General features: G+C 39.8%; 1 protein-coding gene and 1 pseudogene across 5 annotated transcripts in view; both read left to right on the top strand.

Annotated features, from left to right (window-relative positions):
• Kpna3 (karyopherin subunit alpha 3) overlaps positions 1 to 24,456 on the top strand; it is a 73,753-nt gene that overhangs the window by 18,585 nt on the left and 30,712 nt on the right. For all 5 annotated transcript variants that reach the window (XM_039093504.1, XM_006252127.4, XM_063274414.1 and 2 more), the window contains one exon: positions 19,068 to 19,112. In XM_039093504.1, coding sequence (XP_038949432.1) covers positions 19,071 to 19,112 — 42 coding nt within the window. In that variant the 5' untranslated portion in view covers positions 19,068 to 19,070. The remainder of the gene's footprint in view (positions 1 to 19,067; positions 19,113 to 24,456) is intronic.
• Positions 19,122 to 21,194, top strand: Rps20-ps1 (ribosomal protein S20, pseudogene 1; annotated as a pseudogene).

The raw sequence follows: 24,456 nt of genomic DNA, 5'->3' as shown, positions 1-24,456 counted from the left end.
TTTTACTATACTGGCTCAGAGATAGTGATTCTAGTATGATTGTTTCTTTGCTGAGTTCTCTGTGGTCCAAGATCACATAGCTAGAGAATGGTAGACCTACTTATGTCTCTTCATGTAGCATTGGATCACCCTTGATATTAGTACTTAGAGCCATATATAGTGAACAGTGGAAGTTGAACTAGATCTGATTATTTAAAATTCACCCCAGAAATTGTCTGCATCATAAATACAGATCTAGTCAATGCCACCAAATTATAGCACTGGAAACAGCAGATACTGAGCCAGCAAAATCGCAGAGCCTGGTATCAGACACCTGTCATCCAAGTTTGAGAGGCTGAGGTAGTAAGACCAGCCCAGGGCCTGCCTCAAGGCCCTATCATACGGCCTTAGATTTTTTACAAAAGGCTCAACCTCAGAACCAGTAGGGGTCTGTAAAAGTCTGGAAGGTTCAAAGAAAGCACCATAGCAGATGATAGCTCTCATGATCTCCTGAGAGCTTCTGTGTTTTTTTGTTTTGTTTTTTTTTTTTTTTTAGATTTATTTATTATTTATTATATATGAGTACACTGTAGCTGTCTTCAGATACACCAGAAGAGGGCATCGGATCTCTTTACAGATGGTTGTGAACCACCATGTGGTTGCTGGGAATTGAACTCAGGACCTCTGGAAGAGCAGTCGGGTGCTCTTAACCGCTGAGCCATCTCTCCAGCCCGAGCTTCTGTGTTTTAAAGGTAGAATCTTAGTACATTCATTCATTACCTGAGCATGAAGCTGAAGAACGATGAGTCACAGAAGATGGAGTAAGTCAGAAAGTCTCTAGAAAGACTGTGGGTTGTGGAAGGCCTCTGTGGTCTATTTCAGTCAGAGTATGCACCGTTTGTTCTCCTCATACCAGTCACACCAATGGCACCATCTTCCTCCTTGTCAACTCTGGCTCCTGTCCTTGTCTGGACTTTACTACCTAACAAGATACGTAGGTACATATTCTGTGCCTAAGGTTTCTGTTGCTGTGATGAAACACTGACTACAAGCAAAGTCGGGGAAGAAGGGGTTTATTTGGGTTGTACTTCTACATTGTAGTCCATCATGAAGGAAATCAGGGCAGTAACTCAAGCAGTGCAGCAACCACGAGGCAGGAGCATGCAGAGGCCATGGAGGGGAGCTGCCTACTGGTTTGTTCTTCATGGCTTGCTCAGCCTGCTTTCTTACAGAACCCAGGACCAGCAGCCCAGGGGCTGACCCCATCCATAATGGCCCTCCCACATCAATCACTAAGAAAATGTCCTACAGCAGTAACATATGGAGGGAGGCATGTTTTAAAAGAGGTTTCCTTCTTTCAAGTTGACACAATATTAGCCTGCACAGTATATGTGGGTTTTTTCAGTTTGTATCAAGTTTAATTCACTAAGTTTTATTTTCAAGCAGCTTTACTGAAGGATAATTAACATAATAATAAATTGCATGTAAGGACATATATTTTGTCATTCATATGTGTATATCATGAACTGTCACCAAATCAAGATGACAGAAATACTTACAGTCCTTTAATTTTTGTGTGTGTGGAGGTGAAGGCCAGAAAAGGGAATTATATTCCATCCCCAGGAGAGCTACCCGATGTGGGTGCTGAGACTTAAACTCAGGCCCTCTGTAAGAGCACTGGGTGTTTTTGCCTCTGCACCTCTAATAATTAATCATACTTTGTATTTGTTCTTTTTAAAATTTGATTAGAATTCATCTTAAATTATTCCACAGTACTGCTCTAAGATTTTAAATTCTTGAGTCATTGAGTCCTGAATGAGCCACAGAGTGCTGGAGCCTGAGGAGTTTAGAAGAGCTGTCAGATCCCCTGGGACTGGAGTTGCTGATTGTTGTGAAAGCCATGTTCTCAACTGCTAAGCCATCCAAGTCTTACTTACTAGAAGAATTCTGTGCTCTGTCTCTCTTGGTTTTAAGCTATAGTTAGTGTTTAAGTGAGATGCAGTGAGGTATAGCAGATTGCAGGTTGACATAGTTTCCAGTTTCTAACTAGATTGCTGTTAACTGTGTTCATCACTGCCACATTTTCTTTTTTATCTGTAACTAACAGATGGAAAGTAGTTGATGGAAAAGGAGGTTTGGATGTTCCTATTTGCTTCTTAATTTCTTATACTGACAATACTTTTCAATTTTTATTTTCGTTATTTTTAATTGTAGAGGGGTATGTGTTTGTGTGTGTGTGTGTGTCTGTCTGTCTGCCTGCCTGCCTGCCTGTCTGCCTGTCTGTCTATGGGGTATATTCTGCCCAAGTAGGCCAAAGACATTAGGTCCCCCTGGACAATTGTGAACTGTCCCATGTGGATGCTAAGAACTGAATCCAGGTCCTCTGGAAAAGCAGCAAGTGCCTTTAACCACTGAACCATCTCTCCAACCCCTCTAGATAATACTTTTTGTGTTAAAGTAAAAATGTTTATTTTCCAGAGATAACACTGTAACACCAATTTTTAAAAAAGGATATTTTTTGGTGTTCAGGACGCACTAAATGTAAGTGAAGGACTCTTAAGACATGTAAGGAAATGGACAGCTATTTTTCTCATTTTAGCTCCTCTCTTTTCTGTGTGTGTGTGCGTGTGTGTGCGCGCGCGTGTATGTGTGTCTGTGCACTGGAGAGTAAAGGTTTACACTTCTGTGTCTTAGTACTTGGTTAAAGGAAATCAGGGCTGGAAGCTGGAGGCAGGAGCTAATGCAGAGAGACTGTGGTGCTGCTTACTGACTTGCTCAACCTGCTTTCTTAAACATCTCAGGGGTGGCTCTACCCATCATGGGCTGGGCCCTCTCTCCCAAGAAAATGTTCTTCAGGGTTGCCCAAAGCCTGATCTTAGGGAGGCATTTTCTCAGTTGAGGTTCCCTCTTCCCCAATGACTCTAACTTGTGTCAGGGAGGGGAAGGGGAAGGGAGGGAAGGGAAGGGTCAGTCCTGCTGCAACAACAGGGCAGCTCAGCTCAGCCCAAGAGGGAAGGCCAGGCAAGGGGAAGGCGGATGATCTTTCTTCTGACAGATACTTTATATCTGCTGTTATGATCAGGGTGGTTGGGATGGGACTTGTCATAGCAGTTGAGGCAATCTGGACAGTTCTTCAGGTGAATAGTATAAGTAAAGAAGTAGGCTAAAAAATAGTAAAATTCATAGTCCAGTAAGGTACTTGTAGTCACCAATGAATATTAGTGCACTTTACGTAATTGGATGTACTATGCTTTATCTAACTGGTGGGGTGTTAGATTTACTTACACTAGCTGGCATCACCACAGCTAAGTGAGTATGTATTACATTGTGTCTTAGTTAGGTTTACTGTTGCAGTGATAAACATAGCGACTCAAAGCAGTTTGGGGAGGAAGGTTTTATTTCATTCACATTTTTCATGTAGCAGTTCATTGAAAGCAGGACAGGAACTCAATCAGGGCAGGAACCTGATATAGAGGCCATGGAGGGGTGCTGCTTACTGGCTTGCTCCTCATGGCTTGTTCAGTCTGCCTGCTTTCTTATACAACCTGAACCACTAGCCCAGGGGTGGCACCAACCACAATGGTGTAGGCCCTTCACATCAGTCACTAATGACAGCATACCACATAGGCTGCCTATAGCCTGATCTTAAAACATTTTCTCACTTGAGATTTTTTTCCTCTCAGATGTGTTTATCACTGCAACAGTAACGCTAACTAAAACACAGTGTAACACGTATTCACTCAGTTGTGGTGATGCTAGCTACTGTAACATGCTAACACCCTGTCATTGGATAAAGCACATTATGTAAGTGTATTAATACTCACTGGTGACACGCACATTACTGGTATGAATTAATTTTGCTAGTTTGTATCAGGTTGACATAAAAACTAGTCAGCACACATTGTGACATCAACATCACAGTAGCTATCTTGGCAGTAGACAGTAGGAGTATTTTGTTTTCATTAAGATGCGGATTGTACCAGATCTGTGGTGCATGTTGCATGGCTATATATTCAGAATATTATATATTTTGGTGTTTAGGGTCTACATCATTTGCCTTTTGCTCTGGTTACTACTAGAAGATAAATGTTTCAAATTTTGCATGGTCTCATTAGCACAAGCAGAGAACACAGACTATCCCAAGCTCATAATTCAAAATTATGAAACACAAGAAAATAAGCCTAAGTAGCATGCAGACACTGAAACTAAAATGGACCAGGCAGGTTTGTTAAAATAAAACCATAAGATTAAAAGCTTAATAAGCAGAAGAAATGGAGTTTAAAATTGGAAAACCAAGTTGCAGACTGTGGAGAATAAAACATGGGTAATAAACATTGTTAACTAGTGACTTTGTAAAAGTGACGGATGCTCTTACTAGTGTTTAATATTTCTCTGAAACACTTTTTAGGTAGTTGTGTATCCTACCTTATTACTTAAAATAGGACAAAAATAGATGAAGGAAAATGATGAGTTCAGTTTGGAATATGATGGGATTTGTGGCCATTTCTTGGGGGTGATCCTGAGAGGTACTTTAATTAGCTCAGGGGAGAAGTATGGGCCTAAAATTAACATCGTTAGACTTGTGGAATACTCCCAAATCTATTCATATAAATATAGCTGTCTATTTAAAGGAAGCTGTGCTTGAAGGGATGATTCAAGTCTGGATTTTAGAAGATCTGAAACCGTCTATCCATATTTACAAATCTGTGGATCCCCAAAGTAGATTGGTATGTTCTATGACAATGGAGACTGACTCTTAACAGACACAGGGTTTCTTTTTGTGTGATGGAAATATTCTAAAATAATGATTGAGGTAGTAATTTAACCCAGCACTAAATTTAGGTAATTCAGTGGGTGAATTATATGGTATGTGTATATTTCAAAGGAATTAGTGTTTTCATATTTTGACACTGATTAAACTTTGTAGAGAATATTTCCATTTATTAGAAAATTAGGTAGATGCTTCCTAATATAAATGTTTATAAACTACCTGGAAAGTATATATAAACTGCATAATTCAGAATTCATTAGGAAACCTCCAGATGGCCCATGGTTATTGGGATGTAGATGGTTTTAAAAGTATATATGATAACCTGGAATGGATTATTAGGGTCTGTAATAAGCTTTCGATACAACTTAAGGAAGAGCTACCAGGGTGGATGGAGAAGGAAGACCAAAAGGGAGGAAAGTTAGGTGTGTGGCATTATGAAAGTTATGAAATGAAAACTCAGAGTGATTTGAACAGAGCTGTGCAGACATGGAGCCCAGTAAGGATTGTGATCCTCCCTTGCAAGGCTGCTGATCTTGGCAAGAACAGTGTCTACGGAGTTTCTGTACAGGATGGAATGAAGGTAGCGAAGACATGGTTTTGTAAAGAATTTGACTAAGAAAAACAGTGATCGGAAAACTTAAGAATTGTTTTTATGGGTGCACTTATGATGGAGGATAAGGATGACAAGGGAGAAGGTAAGTGAGGGGGCAGGAGAGGGTGCTAGGCTTGCATACAGGTAAGGGTCACTTGCTCAGCGTTTTGGTAGGAGGAGAGGAAACAGGATGTTTAGGGAGGAGATTCGAGGTGCCCGATAGGAAGTTGAGGTGGTTGCTACTATATGGCAATTTCTGTTTTCTACAAAGGAGGCTTTGGGGCTGAAGAGATGACCCAGTGTTAAGAGCACTTGCTGCACTTGGGGAAGTTCCTGGTTCAGTACCCAGCACCCATATTGGTTGGCTCCCAACTGGCTGTAACTTTAGGTCTAGGAATATCAGATACCTTTGGCCTCTCTAGGCATCCGCACTCATCATGAACATTCCTTCCAAATATCATATATACACAGAATTAAATATAAATCTTAAAAGACTCATAGAGGGCTAATCTGTTGTGAAAGAGGAGGAAAATAGAGGACTGGGGACTTGAGAAAAGTGGCTTTTGTGCAAAATCAAATCAAGAAGGTCTGCAAAGATTTCCCAACTGTGAGTTTTAGCCATTTAAATGAAGCTAAAGACCTAGAATTTTCAATACTTGATGGAAATTGAATAATTTCTTTTTTTATTGGGATACATAGCAACCTAACTTTTGGAGTGAGAGTGGAAACAATCCAGGGCTAACTTTCTGCCATAGCAATGAACAAGGAGAAGCAGAGGTACTGACTGATGTGTGGGAACTGAAAAGGCAGCCAGGAGGTACCTGACAGGCTGGGAGAGACTCAAGGCATATGGAGTCATGTAGTCTTTGCCACTGTAGGCCAGTTTGCCAAATGGCTAGTTAGCAGAAAATTGTTTAACACTTTAAATTGTATTTAGAAAAATTCAGTGCTGTTTCTAAGGACTGGGGCTTTCCAAAGTAAGCAGTGTTGGGCAGTTTAGTAGAGAATTACCCATTTCCTGTCAGTTGTTGTACACATCACAAGTTTGTGAATGAAATACAAAATATGCAAAATTCATCATCATTGGAATAGTTTGTGAATGAAATACAAAATATGCAAAATTCATCATCATCAGCCTCTGTAGGGCTCTGTGTGTGTGTGTGTGTGTGTGTGTGTGTGTGTGTGTGTGTGTGTGTGTGTGTGTGTGTTTAAACAGTATCTCATTTGCATTAGTCCTCCTGCCTTGGCTCTGCCTGGGATTACAGGTAATTGTCTCACTCTGTAGTTTAGTGTGACTTTGAACTTGTGATCCTCCTGCCTCAGCTTCCCAAGTGCCAGGTTCTAAGTATAAGCCACTAAGCTTTGCTGTAGCTGGCTCTTTTTTTTCCAGGTGGGGCCGGGTTGAGACAAGATTTTTCTTTTTTGGTTCTCCCCCCCACCCCACCCCCTACCCCCCGGAGCTGGGGACCGAACCCAGGGCCTTGCGCTTCCTAGGCAAGCGCTCTACCACTGACCTAAATCCCCAACCCCTGAGACAACCCTGGCTGGCCCTGAACTCACAGTTTCCCAAGTGCTAGGTTAAAGGCATACTACCACGATGCACGGTGGTAGGTGGTTTTTGAGGAAAAAACATTGGCACAGAATCTTGAGTCAAAGTTAAGAGTGGAAGTCTGTGTCTGGCCAGCCTCTTGAACAGGCTGTTAGAATCGTTGTCGAAGACACCAATGATATAATCATTACTTTGACCTGAAAGGAAAACTAAGCTGAGTCATTTGACAGTCTTTAGTGGCTATAAGAGAGACTGTCAGAAATGACAGTGACCACAAGAAGATGTCAGTAAATAATGTGGAAGTATATGGAGACATACGAGACATTGACCATCACAGGTGGAGTGTTGGGAGTGTAAGTTGTGGCCACTACAATGATGATTATAGGTAATATATATTGGGAACTTTCATTATATCACAGGCACTGCTCTTGTTAGAAACCTTCGCTGTAACCTGAATGATAAGGTCTTAGGAACCTTAGGAGGGTACTTTCATGAAGAAAAGAAACAGAGGGGAAGGGGAAGAGAAAAGGAGAGATGGAGAGAGAGACACAGAGAGATAGACACCCCAGTAGCTTTCCCCAGATAGCAGAGTTTGTATATGTGGGGAATCAATGATACAGACCCAGGCTGACTCAGATGTGTCGTTGTCCTAGGGCAGTCTACTAATGTGTTTGTCTTGTACATGCACACTTAGTTTGCTGACTGATTCATTTGGTTTTCTTTAGCAGAAAACTGTTCAGTAGGACTTTGATGCTCTGCAATTTGGTGATGACTTCTATATTTTGTGTGTTAACCTAGAGCAGTAGGTAAATATGTGGTTCCATAATTAGCAATATCAGTATCTTTACTTGAGATTACTTTTATTTTGTTTTTAAATTTTTTATTTTTAAATTTCATGAACTTACTAATTAAACCCAACACCTTTCAAATAACATTAAACATGGACGTTAGCCAAACAAAAGTCTGTCTCTATAACTCAACGAACAATTATAGTAGACATTTGCAGTGGAAGCTGTGGAACTTTACATTATATTTATACCTTTAGTATTGAATATATTTTATGTACTTACTTAATTGGTTTGATTTGTTTTTGGTACTGAGATCTTTTTAAAAATAAGTTTTAATACTGCCCTAGACCTGGTGCTTGGAAACACTCTGGATTGGAGCCAGTAGTCTGTTTTAATAAGCCATAGGATTCTGGGATAGCTAAGGTTTGAGAATTACTAACTCAAATCAAGTATAGCATGATAAGATGACACTGGAAAAGTATTGATACATGTTATCAGTAGGGTTTTGTTATTATTCATTTGTTTAGGACTACACTCTGAATTGAATTATAATGGTTAACTTTTACTATTTGTATTTTGTTGGCTGTAGCTTGTTGGTGTTTCTGGGCAAAAGCATCAGAACATCACAATTCTTTATGCATTTTTTTTTTTTTTGAACCTTTGGGTACTGGGTGTTGAATGAACCCAGGGCAATAGGTAAATGCTCTCTCTGCTGCTGATCTTTTCCAATCCAGCCCAAAGCAGTGTTTAACACAAGATGGATGGTGTGTATTAGTAGTGCTATTTTTCCTTTAAACATTTAAAAAAAAAACACGTGGTATTTCATACTCAAAAATAGCATAGACGATAATTCTTGACGCAATAGTAAAGCAGATTTCCACGAATCCAATACCTAGTTTCAGAACTAGAACCAGTAAGCTGAAAGCTAGCTATATTTTCCTCTCTGGTCCTATAGCTTCTCTCCCAGAAATAAATACCCATCACAAACTTGTTTAAACCATTACTTTTCTTTTCTAGATTTATCATACATGCTTGTATACAGAAATTGTATATAGTAGTGACCAATTTTGCTTTTCATAAAACTAACGTGGAAAAAAGCTTCATTAATTTTCAGTGTTGAAAAATTATTGTTACAGTTCCTTAAATTTTGTTTTTATGTTTGGTATTACATACCAGGGCTGCCCTCAAACTGTTTGTCTTGTGGCACATACATGCAAGAATTCGAGTAAAGTGGAATGTCTTTTAGGGTGATTTTTAATGTCACCAATTTTTACCAGATTGTTTCTGGTAAGTGATTGCACTGGCATTCATCATTGCTCCACATCTTCCGGGACACTTGGGTATGCTATATTTGTTGAGCCATAAGTCACTCTAGGTTTATGGAGCTTTAATTCACACACCATTCAGTTCACTCATTGTGTGCTACTCAGCAGCTTTTGGTGTATTCTAAGAGTTGTGAAACTATCAAAACCAATGTTAGGATGTTCTCGCCATCACAGAAGATGTCTTAGCATCCTTTAGCCTCGCCTGCCATTTCCTGTCCCTCCTCTTCACATCTCCCACTTCCCTATATCTAAAGATATTAATCTTTCTGCCTGTAGATGCCAAGTCTGGATATTTATAGAGATGGGATTATATAACATGTGTCTTAAAGTTCTTGGATGTTACTAGTTTGTATTTTATTCCTTTTGTTGTAACACAGTTAATGAATATATAACAAGAATATATAAAAGAATATATAATAAGAATGTGTTTGTTGATGAATTTCAGTTTCTCCAAGTCCTTCTAATATATACCTGCTTTTGCATGTGCTTTCCCACTGAGCTGCAACACTAGAATTCCTTTTAAAAATTTAGTCATCCTTTGGGGCTGCAACTCAGGTGAATGTGCGTTTCTCTGATATGTGTACTGGTCATTGTCTCCTTTGGAGAAATGACTGTTTAGGATTCTGCTATGCTTTAATGGTGTTGCTTGTCTTTTTACTACTTAGTGGTAACTGTAAAATCCACTATCTCTTCTAGTTACAATACAAGTCCCTTGTTAGGTTTATATGATATGCAAACCTCCCAATATGGGGGGCGGCGTTTATGAGGTTTATAATGTCACATTCTGTTTGTGATGTTAGAAATCAGTGATAATCGTTGTGTGGATCCTTCAGGTTACTTAGTTGTGATGACCCTGGGATTCTGTCATTCCTTCTTTGATACAATTCTGAGTTTGAAGGTAACATGTTCTTTTAGAAGGTTGATGTCTTATTGCCCTATGTATGGCTTTCATCCATCGCTCTTCAGAAGTAGCTTTGTAATGAATACCATGAAACATGTATGCCTGTTTGGTGGCAGTCCTTAAAGGGCACCAGCACAAAATAACACCATGCAATTAATCCCCACCTATGACTACCGGAGAGGGCAGTTTTATGTCCTTATACAGTCCACAAAACGAAGTTGAATCTGGAAATAATTTTGTCTTTCACCACCCTTTGCTAGTCACAACGCTAGGGAAACAGTTGATAGATCAGGGAGCAAGTTTAATGTGGCTGTTTATGTTGTTAATTGAGGTACAATTTTTATTCCATACTCTGAAGTATCAGTTTGGTTTTTAGTTAGCTTACAAGTATGTGACTCCATATGGTATGGTACTTTACTGAAGTGGTTGATTTATTTTATTCTTAGGCTGTGTTTATCAGAGACTTCTGATGCCCCAGAACCACCTGAGTGTTTATGTTAACAGTATGATTTAAACAGATTCTCTTTTTTCCCTCACCAGTTTCTGTTAAAGGCCTATAGTTTTTAAAAGGTAAAATTGTTAATAAACAAGACCAATAAATGTATAATAAAATTTATAAAGCCCATGTATAGGCAAAAATAAAAGGACTGTCTTTGGATATAGTTTGTTTCACTTTGCTTCACTCTAACTCCTTTTAGGGTCCTTTCCCCTGGTGTCCTGTATGTGTACTTGTGCTTGTTTTTGACTTTACACTTGGGGTTTGTTGACATCTTTCCTCTTATTCTTTTTTTAAATACTGTCTGTCTTTTGTTTGCTTGTTTTTGTTTTATACACGGTTTCTCTCTGCATCGCCTTGGCTGTCCAAGAATCTATAGACCAGTCTGACCTCCAACTCAGAGAGCCTTCTCCATCTGCCTCCTGAGTGCTGGGTTTAAAAGTAGGCCCCATAATCACACCAGGCTGCTTATTGACTTCATGAATGTGTCTTTGTTTTCTTTTCAGTTATACACAATTTTAAGCTGTTGTCTCTTTAATACTGCTTCTGTTTATTGCCTTTATCTCTTTGGATCCTGAGTAACAGGATTTTTTTTTTTTTCTTTTCTTTTTTTTCGGAGCTGGGGACCAAACCCAGGGCCTTGCAATTGCTAGGCAAGCGCTCTACCACTGAGCTAAATCCCCAACCCCGAGTAAACAGGATATTAAGTAATTTATTGAACCTGCGGGGTTTTTTTTTTTCTTTTTCATTTATTTTTATGTCTTATAGTTACTGGTTGTTGCTCCCTCCTTTTCCCTCCTCTTTTTTTATTTATTCCTTCTCATCTCCCTTCTCTTATTTCCCTCTCCTCTCTCTCCTTTCCTCCTTCCTCCCTTCCCACCTTTCCACAGAATCTCAGTATAAAGCACATACTGTACTTCAATTTAGGATCCTTCTAATACAGCCACCAGAGTGCTGACTCACAGGCATGAACACAACACTGAACTCCTAAGGGGTAACTCCTTCTAACATAAATTTTTATTTTTTAAATCTGGGGTGTGTGTGTGTGTGTGTGTGTGTGTGTGTGTGTGTGTGTGTCTCAGAGGACAACTTGTGTGTGTGTGTGTGTGTGCGTGCGTGCGTGCCTGTCTGTCTGTCTGTCTGTTTGTCTGTCTCAGAGGACAACTTGTGAGAGTTGGTTCTCTGCTCCGGTGTGGGTCTTCAGGAGGAGTCTCTACAAATACCATGGCCAGCAGAGTTGATCCATGTGAGTGAGACAAGAAGGAAGTCTGGTTCAGCATGACTCGGTAGCTGGTGTTGTTTCAAACTTCTAGAGTCTGCCACTAGGCAGTTTATTTTAGGCATATTTAAGTACAACTCAATTTGGAAAAAAGTTTCTTGGTGTAACATAATCTTGTGTGCACAGTAAAGCTTAAACATTAATTACATTGAAACTCTTTTCAAAGTACATGTCACTTCCATAAAAATGGGTTGTATAGATAGACTACATGTGCCGTCTTCAGGGCCCGGGATGAGGAGAGGACCTGGTGTAGCTTCATTCATACAAATAGTACAGAGTTTACCAGGCTACTGACCACATCTTTTCCCAGCCTTCTGAGTGAAAACAGGTTATACATTTTCTCTTTTGAAGAGGCAGCCATGTGTGTTCTAACATTCCTGGTTTTCCCAGTGCTTCTCTGTGAGCACAAGGGTCCTGTGCCTTCTGCCAGTCCTAGGGATTGAACTTGGGTGGCAAATTGCTTTTACCTGCCAAGCCATCTCATGCCCCTCCTGATTTACTTAAACTTTATAAAATCTGTATTGAACTACAACAAAACTACTGTACAATCAAGTATCAGTTAAGTTGGTATTTTTACATTTTATAACTTAATTCTAGTATTATAGAGTATTATAATTAATGAAGTCACATTTTTCTCTTTTGTTCTTGCCAGTCTTTCTGATCTTTCATTATGATTCTGCTTATTATGGTTTATTTCCTAGTGCATAGGGACATGATTAATCCTCGGAGACTTCTCTTTAGCAAACGTCCAGTCTGCCTATAGTAGAAACAGTTTGTTGAGACCATTTTGAAGTTCTGACTAAGTGAGTCTTAGTGTTTACCTCTGCAGCTTTAGTCTGTGGTAGGCCTTAGTTTTGTTCTCAACAACAAGGATGAGATGGTCAAGTTCCTCCTCATGTGAGCTTACAACTTTTCCTCAGGCTCAACCTGATGCTGCTGCTGTCTAGAAGTTCAGCAGCATATTCCAATTTTGTTTGTTTTAAATAAAATGTAGTTAAGGAAAAGCAGCCCTCTCAGAACTTATTCCAGAAGTTACTGTTTTTTTTATTATTAAGAAGACAGTTTTACTTGAGATGTTTTCTTAAAACTCTCTGTAGTGGTATTGTCACACTTTTGTTCTCCACAATCCAAACCTCAACCCTGAAGTTTTAAGTTTGGAGAGTTTCCAAATAAGGTACATTGTGGTCTTCAGAGAGGCAGAACTGATAGGAGAGAAGGGAATGGAGTGTGGAGGACATGTGCTAGGGTCAGTGGCTTCATTTTGGAAGCTGAGAAGTTCCACAATGCCCGTTGGCTGGGTGGAGAGCCAGGGAAGCCAGTAGTGTGCCTCAGAGTGAGGCTGTTGGCCCAGGAGCTAAGGCTAGGGAAGGGCGGGCAGACTGCTGTGAGTCCAGAGAATAGGATATGTGCTCACAGGCAGAGAAGGAAGTTGTCCCAGACCTAGGCTGAAATCTGCCCATCCCTTGCCTTTCTGTTCTATATATGGATAGCCAGTTTATTGGCTGGTGCATGCCTGTGTTACTGATAAATAGTTCTCACTCAGCTTACCAACAGATGCTACTGTCCATTGAAACATCTTTATAGATATACCCTAGACCGCTCAGTTGATAAAAAGTGAAGCTACCTGGAGAAGAGTGACCTCGGGGCCTACTATAGCACTGAGAACTTTACCAGCTATGTGATCATACCTTAGCTTAATAAATTGACAACCAGATTTAAAATCACAAAAATCGTACTTGAGATTAATTGATAAGAGTTTGAAGTCTGTTTTTAAATTCTTAGTCAGTTTTCATATACTACGGCAAAGTACTCCAGATAATGAATTTCCAGGAGGAAAAGGTTATTTATATTTAGCTTATGACTCCAGAGTTGGAGTTCATGTTTTTTTGTTTGTTTCTTTTTTTTCTTTTCTTTTATTGGATATTTTCTTTATTTACATTTTGAATTTTATTCCTTTTCCTGGTTTCCTCTTCGGAAATCCCCCCCATCCCATACCCCCACCTCCTCCCTCCATGAGGGTGCTCCCTCACCCACCCACCCACTCCCTTTCACCTCCCTGCCCTGGCATTCCCCTACACTGGGGCATCGTGCCTTCACAGGACCAAGGGCCTCTTGGAGTTCATTCATTGTTATTTGGGCCTGTGGTAACACAGTACATCATGGTGGGAGTGTATGGTAGAGGAAGGCCTGTTTATTCATGCAGTAGAAAAGCAAAAAATTGTTAGAGGGAGGCCACATCCTTAATAGCCTAACTTTTCCCCATTACATTCTGCTTCTTAAAGACTTCTGACTCCCCAATAATACCACAGACTGGGGTATTTTGTGATCAACTTACCCAAATCATGCCATTAGCCTGAAGCCCTTTAGTCCCAGAGCAATGTTCCACCGTATGGATGTGTCACAGTTTAAACTGGGGAAGACACTTGATTTGTTGCCAGGCTTTGACTACTAGGAATAAAGCTGTTGTAAACATTGGGGTATGCGTTTCTTGTGAAAATAAGGTCCATTCTTGTAGGATCAATGCTTAGAAGTCAATTTCTGGGTCTTATGGTAATTGAATGTTTAGTTTAAGAATGTCAAATTGTTTTTGAATTATTGCTCTGTTTTATATTCCCCAATAATATATGAAACTTCTTCATCTTGCCAGCATCTGGTATCATCACAAGCTTGTCTGTCTGTCTGCCTGTCTGTCCGTCCAAAGGGCAGTCCCAGGGATTTGGATAAGAATTGTTTTGTGAAGCCATATATTATGAATATGGACAGAACTGACTCCTCTACCTTATGCTTTTCTAGACTTATATAATCACTGGGTTCATTTTAAAGTAAAAATTGGGAATTGTGTGCAGGTTTGGAGGTCAGAGGACAGCTTTGAGCATTGAGCCTCACCTTCTACCTTATTTGGTCCCTTCCTTCCATTCTGCATAGGAATTCTAGGATTACAAATGTGTGTGCAACTTGCCTTATCTGGATTTATGTAAATTTGGGACTTCCAAGCTCAGGTCCCCCTGTTTGCATGGCAAACACTTTATCCACTGAGCCATCTCCCCTTGATTCTCCATTGACTTCTTTTATCATGTATGTAATTTCTCTATACAAGTCTTGCTTATGTCTTGTTAGATTATAGAAATTCAGCCTGATTTGACCACAGCTGTCTTGCTAACTAATGTTTTCCCCACCAGGTGTTTCTGTGTCCCACTAGATGAGGGAAGTTAAATGATATGAGGAGCTGGTGAGATGCTCATTTGGTATACATGGAGAGAGACAGACAGACAGACACAGACTGCATTCTAATAGAGGAAAAAAGTGTAGTTCTCGTCTATAGTTAATGTGTTTTATCCCCTCGAGATGATCTGCCACTAAACCTGGTGTCTATCTAGGCTGCTTACTAGCAGATGCCAGTGATCCTCCTGTCTCCACCACCCCACCAGCCAATGCTGAGGTTACAAATGGAGCTAGCTACTCCTGGCTTTTTATGTGGGTGCTGAGAATCCAAACTCACATCTTCCTGCTTACACAGTAAGCACTTGTACCCACTTGGTTTTCTCCTCTTTGGCCTTTCCTAACTCACATGCACATGTTAATATGCCTATTGTCTATGGCCTAATGTTGTCAGGCTTAGCATCTAGACATCTTCTGTCTTTGAGTAGAAGAATCTGTAAAACATGTCTTGTGAGCCTCCAGTAAATTGTAGCTTGATATGTTTACTGGATATGTAAATTTTTCAAAGGTTAAAACTATATTTTAAATTTCACTGCCTTATTTTTCATTGTTAATTTAGAAGTATAGTTTTGTATTTATTTATTTATTTATTTATTTATTTATTTATTTATTTATTTATTTTGGTATTTATATTTTTATTTCGCTACTTCACTGAACTTAGATCCAGAAATCTTTGATAGGTTCTTTGGTATTTTCTATATGCTGGCTGCAAATAGGAGCTGTTGCATTTGAGTTTTGTTTTGTTGTTGATGCATTCCACTCTGTGTGTGTTTACTTCCTTTTTCTACCTTATTTTACATTATAATGCCAAGAACTCCTGGCATGATAATATTGAATAAGAACTGTGAAATCTTTATCTTGCTCTCAGTCTTAGGAGGAAAATATTCAGACTTGTGCTCTCAAATATGTTAAGTTTCTTTCCCTTTTTATTTGATTTGAAGTTCTCCTTTTGCAATATTTTTGAAAGTTTTTATTGTGAATGGGTTTAGTGCTTTGTTTTTAAGGCAAGGTTTTGCTCTGTAGCCCTTACTGGTCTGGAACTCCCAGGGAGCAGCCTGCTGGGATTGAAGGTGTGTGCCACCATGTCCAGCTGGCAATAGACTTTTTCAAATATCTTTATCTTTTTTGTTTATTAATATGGTTCACAATGATTAGTTTTCAAATACAAAACCAGTCTTGGATTCTGGAATAAAGTCCATTTACTAATGATGTATATTTTTTTTTTGTACGTGATGTCCCTCTGTACCTGTGGTAACTATGTTCTACCTTTACTGGTGCCTGAAACCATGGATATAATATTATACCTTGTATATAATGATGAACTTACATTCCTCCTATAGACATCCTGATGATTCGAGTTTAGTTTAACAAATTGGGAACACTAAGAGTACGAATAGCTTAAAAGCAGTTAAAACAATATATTGTAATAACTGTTATGTGACTTCTGTATCTCCTAACATAACCTTATCATATTGTACTTCTGTGATGATCTGAGGTGCCTACGTAATGAGATTAGATGAAATGAGGTGAGGATCTGAAGGCCATTGGGGATTTTAATACAGCGTTGGAATACCACGTAAGGGTTACCTGAACACTGTACAGGGTCACAACAGTTGATGTGATGGCTAACGTGTTAAGTAATAATCAGACGGGTAGGACAAAGGGATGATTTATGTGATAGGCAAGAAGTAGCATTTTATTATGCTGCTCAGAATGGTACAGAATATTTTTGCGATTTTTGTATATTGTATGCTTTTGTGTAAACATGTATGTGCTTATTGGCATATGAGTTGAGTAGGGACCAGAGGAGGACTTTCATGTTCTGCTCTGTCACCGTCTGCTTTATTCCCTTGAAACAGAGTCTCTCATTGAACCTGAAACTTGTCATTTCAGCTAGGCTGACTGTTGAGTTGCTGGGGCCATCCTCTCTCTACCTCCTTCTAATCTCCTAATGCTGGGGCTTCAGACATGTATGACCATACCCAGGGTGGGGTGTGTGTGTGTGTGTGTGTGTGTGTGTGTGTGTGTGTGTGTGTGTAGTAAGATCTGGGGTTTTAATTTCATGTGTGCACACTTATGCAAACAACACTCTTACCTACTGACCCATCACCTCAGCCCCTATTTAATATTTTAGTCTGTGGTTGACAGTGGGGGTAACTAAAGACTTGGAAAACAAAACTCCTGGAATGAAAGAGCTACTATATGTTGACTATTATTTAGCAATTTTTTTGTTAAGGGTTTTCAGATCTATTTACACAGGGGATATTGGCTTGCAATACTCTTGTCTTATTTTTTGGAAAGATGTGGGTAACTGATGTTAGGGTTCTACCGTGTCTCCAGACTTTAGAAAACTTCTACATTTAAATCTTCTGAGCTTTGATAGGAAACAAATTTTAATTTCAGTATTAGTTGTAGTATTGTTAACTTACTTTCTCTGTTGGGTAAGACATCGTCGTTTGTTTTCAGAAGTTCACTCAGTTCATCTAAATTAACAAATGTATATGTGTTTCCAGTTACTCCTTATTCTTGTGAGGTTATAGACTGAAGTCTTTTCTGTCTTTTTGATTTGCAGTATAAGTAGTCTGTATCCTCCTTTGCTGTAAACCATGTTAAAGGCAGTGACCATCATTCATGCAATAGTCCGAAAGTTGGGTTGTCTTGAAATTTCCTTCTCCAAACAAATTAGTTCTTTACTTTTTAATTCAGCATCTCTAAAGTTTCCAGTGCATAGGTAGAATGTAGTCTTTTCTTTTTACCAGAATTTAACATGAATAGCCATTTGGCCTAGTTCCTATAGAATCTTTGTCCCCCTAAGGAACTTTATGAACACAATGTTTATTGTCTGTATTTCTGCTGGCATTCTAGTTTCCTAGGCTCCTAGCCGTATAGCTGACTGCTCTGTAGCACCTATTTCTAATAATGTTAAATTCCTCCTGCAGACCAGGTCCAACCGTCTGTCTGTATCCATGGGTTGTTAGAGCAACTGTGATCAAGTACCTCAAAGAAATAACTTAAGTAGGCAGAATTTATTTTGATACATGGATTGAGGGGATGGAATCCATCATAGTAGGAAAGGCATGTAGCAGAAACATGAGGCAGCTGCTTGTATATGACAAGGATGTAATCAGCAATTTTCATGTTACTTTAAACTATCAGTAAAGAGATAATTCATTGGTTATAAGCCTCATCTGACTGACTTCAGCAAAACTATAATTTACTGGAGGAGTGAGGCAGCTTATGGGTGAGGATATGGACAGTGTTGATTCTGTGTCCATATCTTTGAAAACTTAGTGTCACCTTGTTGCTTAGGACTTAGGTTATTACAGGTAATTGTTCTGCTCTGTGTGGTATTTGCTAGGAGACAAGATAGGAGGGAGTGAGGTGGCAATTTAGATTTCCTACAAACAATATGCTAAAGAGAGGATATAACTCTACACAGACACACACACATACCCCCAACACCACCACCAAAACAAAAAACGTGGGTGCTATTTGGATAGAACAGTGGATTATGATAGTCAAGCCAGATCACAATTTACATGAATCAACCAGTAGATATTTAATAAAACACTGTCAGCTTTTTAGCTAATTACTGTTCATTGTTTAAAAAGATTGGTCAGGTAAATACAGTGGTGTGTGCTTGTGATCTTAGAACTTGCGAGGAGGCCGATGTAGGAACAGTTTGATTCAAGACCAGCCTGGGCTATGTGGTAAGAGTTTGTCTCAAAAACAAACAGATTAAATGAATATATGAATCAAGTTTTTATTTTAAGATTAAATTGGGGGCTGGAGAGATGGCTTAGTAGTAAGAGCACTGGCTGCTCTTCCAGGGGATCCAGAGTCAAGTGCTAGCACCCACATGGTTGCTCATACACACCTGTAACTAGTCCTAGGTGAGCCCTCTTCTGACCCCCACGGGCATTGCCTGCAGTTGTACACAGCCATATATATATATATATATATATATATATGTGTATATATATATGTATATATGTATATATATATACATATATATATTTTATTATTATTGCAAGCATAACATATAAAATAAAAAAAAAAACCTCAACTTGTTCCAAAAAAGATTATTTTGGTTCTAAACAGAAGACACCAATTGTATATTAACAGTATTAAAGTCTTGGTACTAAAGTAATCTTACTTTTCTTTGTAGACAATGCGAAGACACAGAAATGAGGTGACAGTGGAACTCCGGAAGGTAAGGAGACTATGTATTTAAAAAAAACCCAAAGCAATTAAGACTTTGTTCTGGCTGGGGATGTGGCACCTAAGTCCTGTGATCTCAGCGTTTGGGAGGTAGATGCAGGAAGATGGAGATCAAGGTCATCTAAAGTCACTAGCTGAAAATGACAAAGCTTTTAACCATTATGCTGTAATAGGTCTGAATGTAAATGTTCAGTGAGTAATAGTTTATGAGAATCAGTTTAATACTTATTACTGGTAATAAGTAATTTTCTCCACTTTGACATATTATATTAAACTTAAAAATCTGTTGGTGGTGTTAGATCAGTCAGGTAAGTTAAAAGTGAGACAAGTTAGAAATCACTGACACGCCTCATTTGCCTTATTAGATTCAGTATTTCGATTAGTTGTTTGACTTCTTAAAGTATTTCTCTTAAAAAATGTTCCATGTTATGATCAGGGAGGTAGCTTAGCAAGTAACGGCACATACCACAAAGTTTGACAACCTGCGTTTGAGTCTCATATTTATATAGCTTGTCTTTTTACCTCTACGTGTGCACTATGGCATTCACACACACCCTCTCCACAAAATACTACATGCTGTACTGGGTAGGATAGCTCAAACTTGTGATCCAGTACTTGGAAGGTTGAGACTGAATTGCCATAAGTTCGAGGCTAGCCTGAGTTAGTGGGACAGCTGTCTCAAAAACCCTTCAAACAGAATAAATCAGCTGCTTAGTCAGTGTTGTGTTGCTGGGAAGAGACGCCATGGCCATGACAACTCTTAGAAAGGAAAGCCTTTAATTGGGGCTGGCTCACAGTTCAGAGGTTTATCATGGTGGGAAGCATGGTTCTGGAAGCATACCTATACAGGTAGACATGGTGCTGGAGAAGCCTAGAGTTCTACATCCAGATCTGGAGAAAGAAGAGAGAGCCAATGGGCCTGGCTTGGGTATTTGAAACCTCACAGCCCCCACAGTGACACCTTTCCTCCACCAAGGCCATACCTGCTAATCTTTTCAAACAGGTGCCAGTCCCTAAGTGTTCACATCTTTGAGTCTGTGGAAAACATTCTTACTCAGACCATCACAGCAGCTTTCCCTGAACTCTCCTCATTAGGTATGCAAGAAAAATCATAAGAGCATGTCAGTTTACGCAAAGCATTTTACAAAAGTCTAATGCTCATTCCTGATTAAATAAATACTGAACACATTAGGAATGAGAGACATTACCACATTTTGATGAACAACAACCACACATTTTGTACTCAGTGATGAAAGACTGAAAGTGTTCCCTAAGATTTGGTGACAAGTCAGGAGGATTGATTCTTGTTGGTGTTGATTATTATATTGTTGGAAGTTATATAGTCAGTGCCAGAAGAATAGGAAGGAAAAGATAGTTTTGTTTATGACAAAATTGTCTCTATGGAAAAATCCTAAAATATTTATTTTAAAGCATTTAGGACTGATAATTGTGGATCAGTTGGTAGGTAGAATGCTTATTTTAGCATATAAGAAGAGGCCTCCTCTTTCTGAGAACTGTGGTGCGTGCTGTGGAGCCTTGTCCAGTCTGCTCTGTCCTGACTCACCGCTGTTCGCTCCTGCTGAGGAACAGGTCGGTCAGGAAGCCACGCCTCAGCCATGGCATTTAAAGATACTGGGAAGACTCCCATGGAGCCCGAAGTAGCGATTCACCGGATTTGAATCACGCTCACCAGCCGCAACGTGAAGTCGCTGGAAAAGGTTTGTGCGGACTTGATCAGAGGCGCAAAGGAGAAGAATCTGAAAGTGAAGGGACCGGTGCGCATGCCTACCACCTACCAAGACGCTGAGAATCACTACCAGAAAAACCCCTTGCGGTGAAGGTTCCAAGACGTGGGACGTTTCCAGATGAGAATCCACAAGCGACTCATTGACTTACACAGTCCTTCAGAGATTGTTAAACAGATTACTTCCATCAGTATTGAGCCAGGAGTGGAGGCTGAAGTCACCATTGCAGATGCCTAAGTCAACTGTTTAAATAAATTGACTTAATTGTTAAATAGAAGAAGAAGAAGAAGAAGAAGAAGAAGAAGAAGAAGAAGAAGAAGAAGAAGAAGAGGAGGAGGAGGAGGAGGAGGAGGAGGAGGAGGAGGAGGAGGAGGAGGAGGAGGAGGAGGAGGAGGAGGAGGAGGAGGAAGAGGAGGAAGAGGAAGAAGAAGAAGCAGAAGCAGCAGCAGCTGCTGCTGCCGCCTCGTATTCTATCTCAGCACCACGTAAACCAGTCATGATGCTCTATACCAGGAATCCTAGCACTTGTAGACAGGATGATCAGGAATTCAAAGCCACCTTAGCTATATAGCAGGTTTAAGGGCCAGCCCAAGAATATATGAGACTCTGGCTTTCTTAAAAAAAAGTCAGAAGATAAAATCTCTAGATTCAGCATGAGAGTCAGCAACCTAAACAAACCCATAACTAATGAGATTGATAATAATAAAAGCCTTCCAGTTTAAAAAAATATAAGACAACAAAGCCAGTCCAAGGCCAGATGGAGTCACAGTAGAATTCTACCACACTTGGAAACAATATCTCTAGCCAATTCTTAAACTGTTCAAAAGAATAGAAACTATGATGATTTGTATATGCTTGACCCAAGTGGCACTATTTATTGGAGGTGTGACTCCGTTGGAGTAGGTGTGTCACTGCACGTGTGGAGCTTTAAGACCCTCATCCTAGCTGCCTGGAAGTCAGTGTTCTGCTAGCAGCCTTTAGATCAAGATGTAGAACTCAGCTCCTCCTGCACTAGGCCTGCCTGGATGCCACCATGTTCCAGCCTTGATGATAATGGACTGAACCTCTGAACCTGTAAGCCAGCCCCAGTCAAATGTCCTTATAAGAATTGCCTTACTCTTGGTGTCTGTTCACAGCAGTAAAATTCTAAGACAAAAACAGAAATAGAAACTCCCAAGCTCCTTCTCAGAAGCCAGTATTATTCTAATAGTCAAGGAAAGAAAACTCCAGGTCAATACTCCTAACCAACAAAGACTCAAAAAATACTGAACTAAGCTTTCTGCTTATGTTCTCTAAGTACTCCCCATATATTCATACCCACCCTTTTCTTACCCTGTCCCTGTGTCAACCCCCAATACATAGCCATTCTCTATCTGGGAACGAGCTGGCCACACTGGCCTAGGAATCAGGTAGGCAATCTTCATCTCTTACCTATCCTCCCTTTCCAACTCACCAGTCTCATCCCCAGCCCTTTAGCAGACTACCTACAAAGTAGTAGTTTCTCCTCTGCCTCCATTCCTTGGGGACTCTGTAAAACTTAGCAGCAGATTCAACCTTCCTGCTTCATCGTCCCCTGTGTCAGCCACCAAGATCTGGAGGCACTCTTTACTGTGCTCATCTGAAGGTCAGTCAGACTATTTTCAGTCTCCTTCCTGTCCTCCATTGAAAACTTTCAGTCTCATCCCTAACCCAGGTGTCGATGGCCTTCAAGGGCTGTTCATCTCTTTCTGACTCCACTCCTGGGGCTCTTCACCAAACCTTGTGGCAGACCCAGCTTTCTTCCTCTCTGTGGACCCTTTCAACCCCTCTTCCCCCTCTGTCTTGTCTTCATTTCTCCAGTTCAAACCCTGATACCTTAACAGTACATTCATTCTACTCAGGACCCCAGTGACCGGACAACCCTTAGCCACCACATGGTCCTGAGAGGGAGAGGGAGAGGGAGAAGACACTAGTAATGGGACACCCACCCAATAAAGACAAGACCAGATAGATCAAAATAGCTAGGGTCACAAGCATCCAGAACTCAGATGCCTAGACACCGGTGCACAAACTGGAACACTGATAGTCAAGACAGTAAGCTGCCTCCATCAGAACCCAGTAACGCTCTCACAGTAGGCCTGGGAAATGCAGTCATAGCTGAAGCATAAGACAAGGGCTTCACAATCGCATTTACAGACGTGTTCCAGGACCTTACAGGTGATATTAGTAAATTCTTCAATGAAGTCTGAAAATAATTGAAAACATGAAAGTAGAAAGGGAAACAATAAAGAAAACTGAAACTGCAAATCAAAAGTTTAGGAAGTCAAACAAACCTCAGGTAAGTCCCACCAACAGAGTGTAAGAAGTGGAAGAGACAGTCTCGGGCTTTGAAGATAGAAGAATTGATACTTCAGTTGAAGAAAATGTTAAATCTTTTTTTTTTTTAGTTCTTTTTTTTCGGCGCTGGGGACCGAACCCAGGGCCTAGCAAGCGCTCTACCACTGAGCTAAATCCCCAACCCTATAATCCTATTCTTTTTTTTTTTTTAATTTAGAGAATACTTTATTAGTTTTTGTAATCAAACCCACGTAGATAAGACCTTACATATTTAATACAGTGTGTTACCCCTGTACAAATGGAAAAAACTTAAGTTCAACATTTCTAGACCAATATGGCTGTTAATTTCTGTACAGTGCCAACTCAACACAGTAAACGGGGATACTTTTTTCCAAAGTTGACAGCACAGGTAAAGTTTCAAAAAATTCAAATTATATATCTGTATATATATATTTATATTTATATAAAAAGACCAATAATAGCAGTGTGTTATGCATCAACAGCAGCAACAGCTTTTCCAGGTTCTGCATTCATCTGAACAAAACTATAGAGACATCCAGCACACTCCATTAAAAAAAATAATAATAATAAAAAAACAAAACCCGAGAAAACAGCACAATTCTGTTACTCTTGTGGTACCTGGCACCATTTTTTTTTTTTTTAAATTAGCTTCTCAATCATCATCTGGAAAGAAAACATTCTGAGCAACATCATTAAAAACAGCTCTGATAAAGCACGGTCACTACTACGTATCATAAAGCAGGTACAAGCTATTTTACATCCACAGAGGTATGATACAGTACTGTCCTACATCTATAATACTAGAGGATACAATTTAAAAGGCATTATTTGAGACTTGATTCTACTTTTCCAGCAGAGGGCCCAAAGGATGGTGTGACAACAGCTTTGTAAAGAAACATACTCTAGACAGGATTTCCTTTCACTAGTGGCACAGTTCTAAGGATTCATTCTCTCCATGAATGTCAGCTAAAACCGTTATTAAAAAAATGAAATATCCCTAGAACAAAACCGTATAACCACCGGATTCACATGAAGATGACCTAGTGGAGACAAGCTGGACCTCACCTTACCAACAAGCTATCAAATCTGTTATGTTTAAACAGTGAGACCTCCAAGGAAGGAGATGCCAAGTAGTGCTTCAAAGCTTCGGACCACAATCAAACACAGCATCCTTTTCAACAGAAGCAGAAGCTCATCTGAATATGCTCATGGATGCTGACATCAACATTTAATCATCTCCTCACTCATCCAGGA

The sequence above is a fragment of the Rattus norvegicus genome, chromosome 15 (assembly GCF_036323735.1).
Source record: "Rattus norvegicus strain BN/NHsdMcwi chromosome 15, GRCr8, whole genome shotgun sequence".
In the NCBI taxonomy this organism is placed as follows: Eukaryota; Metazoa; Chordata; class Mammalia; order Rodentia; family Muridae; genus Rattus; species Rattus norvegicus.
This window is presented reverse-complemented; position numbering and strand designations above follow the sequence as displayed.